The sequence below is a fragment of the Poromitra crassiceps genome (assembly GCF_964638095.1).
Source record: "Poromitra crassiceps genome assembly, chromosome: 7".
Taxonomy (NCBI): domain Eukaryota; kingdom Metazoa; phylum Chordata; class Actinopteri; order Beryciformes; family Melamphaidae; genus Poromitra; species Poromitra crassiceps.
The window spans coordinates 29878808-29890340 of record NC_139628.1 but is presented as its reverse complement, the minus strand read 5'-3'; the positions used below and the strand labels follow the sequence as shown (position 1 = coordinate 29890340).

General features: G+C 45.9%; 1 protein-coding gene across 3 annotated transcripts in view; it reads left to right on the top strand.

The window, feature by feature from the left end:
* LOC310779291 (phosphatidylinositol-binding clathrin assembly protein) overlaps positions 1 to 6953 on the top strand; it is a 135449-nt gene extending 128496 nt beyond the window's left edge. For all 3 annotated transcript variants that reach the window (XM_083639816.1, XM_083639815.1, XM_083639814.1), the window contains 3 exons: positions 4930 to 4986; positions 5466 to 5582; positions 6779 to 6953. In XM_083639816.1, coding sequence (XP_083495942.1) covers positions 4930 to 4986; positions 5466 to 5582; positions 6779 to 6793 — 189 coding nt within the window. In that variant the 3' untranslated portion in view covers positions 6794 to 6953. The remainder of the gene's footprint in view (positions 1 to 4929; positions 4987 to 5465; positions 5583 to 6778) is intronic.
* The last annotated feature ends 4580 nt before the right edge of the window (positions 6954 to 11533 follow it).

Below are 11533 nucleotides of genomic sequence, written 5' to 3'. Positions count from 1 at the left end.
TCATACCCGAACTCAGTAAATCCTGCACACTGAGACTTTTTTTTCTCTCTCTCTATCACAAGGTCACTTTCTTTAAACAATTTTAAAGTTCTAGAAAAATGTGCCAAGAAGAACTTGTACGTACCAGGTCTCTGCAGTGCAAGGTAGGCCGTACGCTGCCTGAAACAAGGTAGGCCGTACGCTGCCTGAAACAAGGTAGGCCGTACGCTGCCTGAAACAAGGTAGGCCGTACGCTGCCTGAAACAAGGTAGGCCGTACGCTGCCTGAAACAAGGTAGGCCGTACGCTGCCTGAAACAAGGTAGGCCGTACGCTGCCTGAAACAAGGTAGCTTTAGCAAGACAAGCAAACCCAAAAGCATGCAACACGACAGTGTCCCTCATGGACAAATGACAGTTAAAGATTCCTGGTCCCTCAGAGGGCGAAATATGAATAGAACTGTTAATATTTTGTCCCCAAGAATGAAAAGCTGTCACGTCTGACTGTTGTCAACATACACCTCCGAAACATCAACACCATGGATAGGAATAAATCCGATGAATTGGCAGCAACGCCTGTCTCAATAGGTAACGGCAACACCTGTCTCAATAGGTAAGACATCACAGGTGGCGAGAAGCAGGCTGTCATGCATCAAACTCCCAAGTCTGATGTTCCCACCAGAAGCGTATTGTATTAATTAGTCTTCTTTTGTTATGCTGTAATGTTTTAGTACTAGATAGCCAGATTTTATTAGGAAACTACAGTATGTGTGGTGCAATGTCTGTATATTTAATGTACTGTATGTCTAAGACCAAGGACCACAACGGAATTAAGTTTTTATCTACTTTTTGTGTTATCCTTGATGCCTTTTTGGAATTGCATGTACATTTAATGTATGGCTTTTTTTTTTAAACGGATCATCAAATAAATCTATCTATCTATCTATCTAAGCACCGCCTGAACTCACTCGCTTCAGACTTCTAATGGAAGCCAGCAAAGCCTTGACTTCCTTCACTGTTACTTCACCATGCACGCCGCTCAGGAACGCAAGGCGCGTTTGTGAAGAAGTCCGGGCGAGAGGGAGGTCACCTCCTGAGGGAACATGAATAGCAGGCAGAGGTTCAGGCAGAGAAAATCATTTGGTTTTGAATGACTCAAAATGCATGGGCCAATATGCAGCCAGACGACCTGAGAGAGAACGACAGAACGAAGGATAACAAGACTGATACACAGGTCGAGGGGGAGAGCTAGGTGAAGCATACAGATATAGACTAGGGATGGGCATTTCAAGGAAAAATACTATTCAATATTGGCTAGGAAAGTTTTTGAAAATAGACAGACATGGGTCATTGAAGCTGCTTTGAAAACTATATATATATAAGTTATATATAAGTTTATTTTGATCAATTTAAAGCAGCTACGAGGAAGATTTTCGATTTATTAAACAGTTTATATCAATCCATCACATCTTACCTCTAATAGTAGACGAGACCCACGCCGAGTAGTCTCGCTTGAACCCCGAGTGAATCGGCCAGTGTTGTCTTGACGATTAGTCTGTCTGCGGCCGGGGCAGATCAGGAAGTGAAATGAAACGGTTTGCGGCAGCCACTTCGGCCATAACCACAAAATAACAAAATAACTTCCAAACAAACTGTTAGAATATAACGAGAGATGTTTGCGACAGTAGCAAGCCCCTGCATGGCGTTCTCCGTGTTTATGGTCTGTTGCTAGGCAGAGCGAAACGGTTGAAGGCAGGCAGCTGCCCGTAAACCGTTTCGTTTCACTTCCGGGTTTATCCGGCCCGCCGGTAGACAGAGAGAGAGAGAGAGAGCCTGGTGACGCGAGGTTAGTAGACAGACACAGACTCTATAATCATCAAGAGAGCAATCTCCAATTCACACGGCTTTGGTCTCAGCTACTATTATAGGTAAGATGTGATGCATCAACATTATAATTATACTGTTTAATAACAATCGAAAATCTTGCTCGTAGCTGCTTTAACATACAATTCAATACAGTTGTTATTATATGATGAAAGAAAGCAAACAGAAAAAAAATAAAACAATAAGTCATTGATTATGAAGCATTGACGAAACCAAAATGGATTAATTGTGACCGAAAAGGCGGCTGAAGCCTTCGCTTATAGCGCCTACCCTTTTTACATTCAATCTTTTTTATAGTTCCCTGTAGATTTATACAGTGAAAATAGGAAATAAATAGATAAACAAACTATATATATATATACACTCTATATGCACATACTACATACTCCATAAATACAAAAACAAGGTATCAAACACACAAACAATATATATATATACTGTGTATATATATATTGTATAATTGTTTTACTTTCTTTTTTTGTTGTTGATTGATATATACTACTATATTAGACTTTTGAGATCTTTTTGATTTTTTTTTACTTAACATTAGTCAATATGTTTAACACAGCACAGTTTAGAAAACAGTTGTAAAGCCTGCTACTTCTCATTATACACATTCTGTGTTGAAACACTAATTAACCGTGATCCGTGCCTCAAATTGAATTTGTGGGGAATTTTTGGCCCGGAAGCTCCTTGAAAAGTCCTTGAATTTGACGTTTGAAGACACTGTTGGACCTTGTGAAAGATTAATAAGCGAAACGTCATAAAACAGTCCAGACTGAAGTGCAGTAAATGCATAGAGACGGAAAGAGAGACAGATGCACAGCCAGGTGGACGAGCGTGCGTGTTTCTAGTGTGGTGGGACTAGTCGAATGTCATCTAGGGAGACAAGCAGGCAGATGTAGTTTAGTAAAAAAAAACAAAAAAAAAAAAACAGAACAAGCCGCCACAGGCTCCGAGAGACGTTTTTAAGAGCGTCTACGTTTCCTGAGCGCAACCCAGCGGTCTGTCTCTTACACTGAGACTAATCCAACTGAGCCGATGGTTTGGCTTCAAACGCTAAAGCAAAGCCGCCAGACGTATTTACCGAGCAAGCGCTAAATGCATGCGATGGATAAATTCACCTGTTTGTTTGTTTTTTGGCTGACTCTGCCTCTCTGTCTCCGCCTCTCTGGCAGCCGGCCAGCGCTCTGGCAGAGCAAAGCTGCCGCAGGCTAGAGTCGAGACAGCTCGCACTGATCGATGCTTATGATCAGCTTTCACAGCCTCTCTCTCTCTCTCTCTCTCTCTCTCCCTCTCCCTCTCCCCCCGGAGGCCGGAATTTACAAGCCGATGCCAAATCGATCGCATCGATCGGCTCCCGGGATCAGATGTGCTCGTTCACCACCAAACCTCCTTTTAGCTTGAGGTTCTCTGGCAGAGGATGGTCTCCTCCTCCTCCTCCTCTCCCTTCTCTTCTCTTCGAGACCCGTCTGTTCAGATCAGGCCCCTTTTCATACCTTCGCCAAGATGCTATTAGTTTAAAACATTGATTGAAGTGTCGGTGCGTAAAGGGCAGTTCAGAACGTCCACGAGTGCCAGCAGATGTTCCCCACGACACCACTGAGAAATAACAACGCAGATTCTTTTGTATTTTAGACAGGTTGCCAGGATATCTGCCTGTATGTGCACTGTGTAACTCTAAAAAAAACAATAACACAGAATTACTGTAGGCGATGAGTCTGTTCAGTGTTCATATGCATATTTGTGATTGTTTAATAGTGAATAATTGCCTGCTGTTGTGCACGACATCTCCTATACTTATTTTCCTTCGGGGCACTAATTGATCTGACGCCGTGTCGTGAATATAAAATGTTCACAAATGTTCCGTGGTGAAATGCGCTGCGTCGTTGCAGTTGTGCGTCGGCATGACGATATACAAATTGCCCGTCGCGCAAAGTTTTAGATCCCCGTTCAGCTGTAGCGAAGGTGATTAAAGGGGGAATTATGCTCACCCTGCCGTGAAGGGCGTGTGGGTGGAGCGAGGGGCGGGCGCGTCAAATGACGTAAATTTGTTGGGCGTGGTTATTCGCTAGCTCCGTCGGGCACTCGCATTTTTTTCCTCACAGCGCGAGCAGCGCACAGCTTCTCTCCAAACATGTCCGCTTTCGAGCCACTGAGCCCTGAACGCTGAGCTGTGTTTTCGCCACATTTCTTGACCCATGTGGTAGGCTATAAACTTTGATTTGCAACTGTTCGTTTTTAGTCATTTCACCAAGTAAATGTGTTGTGTTGAGAGCATGATTGAGAGAGATTAAAAGCAGCACAGAGTAGTAGGCTAGCAGGGCTGAGAAGTAAATACGGCTTTCAGTAAAAACAAGTTTGGTGAGTCCTTCATGTGCTGATGTGCGGTCGTTTGAGAGTGAAAGCGCACTCAGTACTGCACAGAGTTTCATTGCGACTTTTCACGGGCTGTTCTCACCATTGTACAATACATGCTGATCACTTTCTGAGTATAATGGCATCACCCCCAGCGCGAGGTCCGCACGGTGACTCACGGAGACTCGCGGGGCCCCACCCCCACGGAGCTTTGCTCGAGTATAAGAGCACCTTTATGAAGCGCAGAGGGCGGGGCTAAACGCTGCGCTATCGAGCCACCCCCCCCCCCCCCCCCCCCCCTTCCCTTTTTAAAGCCGCGGTAACGACCGCTCCCGAGCGGGATTCCACCAAGTGGCCATGCTGCGCCCCGTCACGCCGTCGTCGTGCACACGCATCAGCGCCAAGCGTGTCCTCCGTGTTTTTACGCCTATGTATTTTCTTGTCTTTCGAGGATTCTCATCGGGTTAGGTGAGGGCGCGGGTGACAGAAAAGCAGGGTCAATTCAGGGCTTAGTTTGTGTCTTGGGATTGCCTCACGTTTCTGTAGACCTATAGTGTGAAGCACACCTGTCTGCCAAGTAGTCGGGCTGATAAGACGTGTTTTTTGCGACTGCTGTTTGAGCCGCTCTGGCTGTGCTGTGTGAGCTGTGATCAGTCTCTGATGCCTGTTAGCTGATGCCTGCTCTCCACCTCTCTCTCTCTGCTGCTGCAGGCCCCAGCTCAAATGGCTTTCCCCATGACCACACCGCAAGTGCCTCTGTATGGAATGGTGAGCACACACACACACACACACACACACACACACACACACACACACACACATGTATATATATACAGTATATATATACACACACATACAGCCTTTCAAAAAGATCAATGATATACATATGTACATACATGCATATACATATATTATGTACATAAACACACACACCCATGTAAAACACATGTAATTACTTCCACATGACTATGTTCTTATGTCTCTCTCTCTCTCTGTCCCCCTTTCTCTCTCTCTCTCCCCCTTTCACTCTTTCTTTCTTTCTTTCTTTGGTATCTCACTTTCTTTCTGTCTTCCTGTCTTTCTGCTCTTGCTATCTTGTTTTGTCCATATGCTTTGTTTGTTCTATCTGTAATTCTCTCTCTCACCTCCCCCCGCTTCTCTCGTCTCTCCCTCCCTCCGTGTGTGTGTGTGTGTGTGTGTGTGTGTGTGTGTGTGTGTGTGTGTGTGTGTCCGTGTCCACTGGCCAGGTCCCTCCCCAGATGGGTCAGATGGGCGGGGTACCAGTGATGGCTCCTCAGCCAATGATGTACAACCAGCCTGTTCTCAGACCCACCAACCCCTTCGCACCCATGCCGGGAGCCCAGGTAACTAACACACACACACACACACACACACACACACACACACACACACACACACACACACACACACACAGGGTGGGGTGTGGAGAGGGGGCATGGTGGCCTTTTGGTTAAACCCATCCCATAACCGGAACATCATACTTTCATTCCCATTATTGTAATACAGCGATCTGTCTTTATTCATATATGCTGTATTATATGCATTCATACACACATACTGCCAAAAATAATAATAAATGAATGAATAAATGAGCAACATGGGTACAAGAGGATAAATTCAACGCAACATTCATTTGTTTTGAGATGTCTGCAATTGAGTTTTGATGTACTTAAGGGTACTGGTACAGTATACCACGCCATACATAACCACTTGAGTTATTGCGTTGTACTTCTTAGGAGTTATTCCATTGTTATTCAGTAGAATTATTAAATCATCAGTTCAAAACATGTTATGCCTATTTTGAAGTAATAATGTCTTCATGTAATTAAAACGTTTCTCACAAAAAACGAAATTATTACATTCAAAATATTACATGTTTGACTCATTTAGACAGACATTTTGACAAGTTATTATATTGTGTAATTCATGACATCATCAGTTGCTGCTATAGATCAAAAATGATTGAAACATGCTGATTTATTGGCATGATTAATTATAGCCTAGTAATTTATAGTAATTTTCTTTGAATTGGTAGAATGATCAAATCAAAACAACATACAGTCAGTCCCTCCAGGAATTCGTGATTTTGCGATCATAATAATTGATGCAAATTCAACCAATGTCCACAATATTTGCGGGAGCCTCGCGCCCCCCTTTTCAAAATTCTTTCTTTCTCCGCAAAAACGGCAAAACGGGTCCCTCAAGTTGCAATTTTTGCCAGTTCCCGCAATTTTACTGTAAAAAAAATTCAGATAAAGCTTTGCAAATTGCATTGTGATTTTTGAGGAAAGTTGCCGTTAGGCAGTCGCCTGAAATCAGACTTGTCAACTCGTTACACTCATTTAACCATCAGGCAGGCCCCAGGCAAGTTACAACTCACCCTTACGGGGGGGGGGGGGGGGGGTCGGTCACATAAAACTTCACAAATTGTATTGCAATTTTTGAAAAAAGTCACAACAGTCACACACAAAAACAACAACCTCTGAAATACCTGGAGGGACTGTACAGTATAATTCTCTCTCCCTCCCTCCCTCTCCAGATGCAGTTCATGTAATCCAGTCAGGGGGAAGCAGAGTGCCAAAAGTGACAAACAAGCAGAATAAAACACACACAGGAAGATCGGACGGACAGCAGAGCAATGCGAACGAGCTAAAGTGAGCGAGAGACGGACAGACGGCAAGAAAACCAACCGACACCAAAAAAGGAGCGGAGGAGAGAGGGGATGAGAGAGGGGAGGGGGAGACCACATGGACAGAGCGATGGGGTGGGGAGGGGCCCGGGAAAGGTGGGAGATATGATCGTTGCTTGTCTTTGTCTGAAACAACTCCGTGTGTGTGTGTGTGTGTGTGTGTGTGTGTGTGTGCGCGTGCACTGTAGCTTCTTTTTGTTCTGTTGTCATAATTCGGTGTTCCTCGATGGGGTTCCAGGGTGTCGCCAGCAAAAAGGGGCATCGTTTATTGTCACTATAGTTCCATGCGTAAGTAACACAATGGCAACAATGTGTGGCTATTTTTGGCCATGGCTTTCATACACTTTCTGTAATAAAACATCGACAGTAAAAGCAAAAATCTTATTAGACGGGCGACCCTGGGACAAAATCTTACCAAATGCGATCTAATTGGTGTCAGTTTAGGGGTCCATGACGTGAAACAGTTTGAGGACCACGGGTCTAACTTGTGTTACAAATCCTATCGATGGGAGTGACGTTTCAAAGCAGGAGAAGGGAGAGCCAGGGTGAGCGATAAAGAGGTGGAGAGAGAGAGAGTGGGTGAGGAGATCCTACCTATGAGAGTCACCGTTGTCGAATTGCTTTATTTCATACTGGTGCTATTTGTCCTTTCTGGGCTACTGTGGCAACTGAGGAGCACTTAGGAGAGGACGAGTGTCTGTATGCATGCGAGTGCCTGTGTTTGTGTGTGTGTGTGCATGTGTGTATGTGTGTGTGCGGTAAGAGTTTCAGACACAGACAACGCTTTGCAACGAACCCGTTAGATTGAAAACAAGCCCCGCCTCCTCCTCCTCCTCTATCCCCTCCCTCATTCGCTGTCCGCGACCATAACTGTCCAATCAGTGAGAGATCGGCTCTTGTCGGTGTGTTGCCCTAGTTTGCCCAGTCTGTTGATATACATCTGTATCTTTCAGTCTGTTCCCTCTGCAGTTTCACCCCAATGTCCGATGGGTCCGGCTCATCAAAATCCTCCCCTGAACTAGACGGCAAAGTCAGTGTGTCCACCCATTTACTGTTAGTACTAGTCGAGAGTTTGTTGATGCGTTCTTTAAACTGAAGTCTTTTGTATGTTGTTTTTCTCCCTAAAGCTACAGATACACACAGAAAGACAGGTTTGGCTGGCAAAAACATGCTACCGCCGGGCTACACAGTCGTCACCCATTTACAGATTCCCATTCACGTCAGTCAGGTACTTCAAATTGTTTGTAAACCCAATCTAAACCCCACGATTTTGAAGATTTGATTACGTCGCCTAAAGAGAAATTGTTAGCATCACCGGGGCTAGCTAGCTGTATACCGCCAGCGCCCCCCGTTGTCTTCTGTGTGTGTCCGTATTCTCAGCTCACCTCCACTCGTCTCGTTGTGTCGTCTCAGCTTGACCAACCAGGCTCGGGCGTCAAAAAGGTTTCGAACGTAAGAGCTTCTTCATTAGCAACTACACACGATGTGCCAATGATGATCAATGACAGCAGCACTGACTAGAGTGAGCCGAACGTTAGCGAGTCGCCTTTCAATTCCTTTGCAATATATTGCACTGAATTGAAGTGGGCGGGCGGTTAAAGTGCGATCCTGCGCCGTGAGCCAAGCGAACAGCCACACGTGTCGGCCCTCTCGCTGGCCCCGCCCTCTCGCTCCGGGCTTTCCAGGAAGTTCTTTTTCACTCGGGGAGCCAATTGAACCCCGGCGGGTCAAACGTGTGAGAGGTCGTGGCCATTCCTCTGCCAAAGCATCTGTTGCCACGATTTGGACTGTTTGTATATTTGTGCATAATGCACATAATTAGTGTGTGTTCATGTGTGTGTGCTTACACAAGCGTATGTATGTTTTCCATAGAGGGCTATTTCTGAGGGTCACATTTTGGACTAAATGTAAGCCAGCGAGTTTGACACAATATTTGCTTCTTTTATTTTTCCTTATATTATTTGTGTGTTTTTTTTTTGTGTGTGTGTGTAAAATGGAGTTTTTGTTGCAAAATGCACATGCAGAAATTTTGCACTGAAGTGACTATCCTGCCATAGTGTGCAGTTGTTTTTCTTTTCTGGCGCGTTGGCTTAAAGTTGAAAGAGAGATTTGATATTTGTCTGGATAGTTTGGGGTTTTGCAGTGACTTGATACCGTTGTCTCAACCTAACGCTTGTGAGCGCTAGATAGCCTCGCCAAGTTCCACTACAGGGTTCCCATGCAGAGATAAGCCATCTAATCAATTAACGGCAACCAAAATCTGGTGAATTTCGATGTTGGATTAACAAGTTTATCTAAATTATTACGAACCAACCGTTGTATGAAGGGCCTGTTCTAGTCTAAACATCTACAGGAGACGGCTGGTAATGGCGATTCGTGCATCTTGGGTTGCCCCGGCGACTGTGGCCAGTAGACAAACAATATCTATTTTTTAGTCCTGTCCCGAGTCCCAGTACAGTCTCCGCCTCCTAACCATCAGTGATAGCTAGTCCAGTCTTATTGCATCCGCCATAATGTTCTGCTGCGTAAACCTCTATCTCTAGACTATGTGCTCCAATCTCTCAGCCCTGTCTAGTTGCTCTAGCTCTACGATGCTCATGTAGACCCGCTCTGTCACTGTTTGCTGTGTGTAGATATGTTAAAAGATCATAATAATAACCACTTTCTGTCTAGATTGTCTACTTCCATCTCATCGCTGTCGCTGTTGGATTAGGTATTGCTCTTAGACGCTTCTTGTCGCGGTCTTGTGTTGGCTCTAGACTCACCTCATACTGTCCTCCTCCAACCCTGTCGCAGGCTTCCTGCAGTAGTATCCCCCTCCAAAACCCCTGTAGCACACTTCCTAGTTCCTACAGTAGTCCTCTGCCAGTGTCTAGTAACTATAGCTCTATTATCTCGGTGTGTCTCTTATCTCTGTCTGTTAGCTGTAGACGAAATCTTCGTGCGGAGCCGGGCTCTGCCGACCCGGGGGCCCAGCTTGGAGCGCACTCTTCACCTCTTCGGCGTCCCAGTTCCTCACGTCCTCACTCGGCCGTCTCCGTGCCTCTCGCTGCGATGTCGGCAGCCTGCGAATCCTCTTCCGATCGGACCGTTGAACACGACACAGCAAATCGGATGCTTTTCGATATCCAGGTCTTTTGTAAATCGCCCCCCCCCCCCCCCCCCCTTTGTGACAAGCGGTTAGTTGTTTGCGTGGAAAAAAAGCGCAAGTTCGGTATTGTAGGAGCAATATCTTGGCCAATCACCTTTGGCGATAATAAGCAGGTTGGGAAGCCAGCTTTAGTCAAATGCCAGTAGATTTGACCAGTGGTCGGTAAGTTGTCTGCCCAACTAGCCACTTTGGCAGTTAACTAACCGGTGATCTGACGTTCCACTCAATTCGAAATCTCCAGCCCTGTTACTAAAGCAATATTTATTTTTGTGCTTGGTTTTTGTCCCTAACGTGGACATGGTGGGACTTCTCCGTCCTCAAACTGGACGATCCAGATGGAGGTGCCCGTTGCCTTTGGGCTCTCAAGATGGCCGCCGCCTGTGAAACTAATGATGTTCTTAATGAATGTCGGTGTTTTGGCGCCGCATCGGGTTCTCCTCGTTGTTCCACGGTGTCCTTTTTTTCCTAGGACAGCTGTCCTTTTGTCTCTACTCTGGTTTGCTGATTTGGGACATCGCTAAGGGAAGTCCGCTGATCCACAAGCGGGTCATCTTGCCCCTGGACCTCAATGGGAAACCAGTGGGGATGGAGGCAAAACTGACCTCAGATCAGGCTTAGAGGGCCTGAACTTGGTTGAACGGTATTTTGCATTAACCTGCTTAGAGTCCCAAATGGTGTGATTTTGTACACAGGATGATAAAATAACTGCCATAATGTTTAGTCAATCGGAGGAAAGTATTTGAGGTACCAGGGGTACTTTTGTGTGACGGCCATCTTTCCTGACGCCAATGAAATGGTCCTGATGGTGTAAACCACAACAACACATCCACAATACAGGTCCAATCAAACGCTAAGCCAACTGTTGGACCTGCATCGGGCCGACTCCTGGAGTCCTCTGGCGTTGGGAGTTTTTCGATGAGCACAGCTGTTTCTCCCAGACGAATCCGCGTCTTGTGTTCCTCTCGGTCGGTCCTTAACTTTCTTCTCCGTTCTTTCCCTCTCCGATGACGTTTTGTTGTCGTCGTCGTCGTCGTCGTCGTGGTCTTTATATAGAAACTGCATGGAATCCAGCCCTGCCTGTTGAGATGAGGTTTCCTGTGCCTGTGTGTCGGAACTGCTTTCAAATGGACTAAAGCGGGGCAGAGAGAGGGAGCGTGTGTGTGTGGAAGAGGAGACTACGGCGGTCAGATCATTACTTTGGAGTCTCGGAAATGTTATCGGCTCCTCTACTAACTACCAGTAATTATTGCAGCTTTATCATGCCAGTAATTCAGATCACTTTTGATGTACTTTATCCAGGGAAAGGGTTTCGGCTCGGCTCACAGGCCCATCCCCCAGCTTCACATTTGCGCTGTTCCACATATAGCTCCCCCTGCTGGTGTCTCCTGAGCAGCTCCACTGGACCACTCTGGTTACAGCCGCCTCAGTAGTACCATAGCTATTGAGAGAGGAGG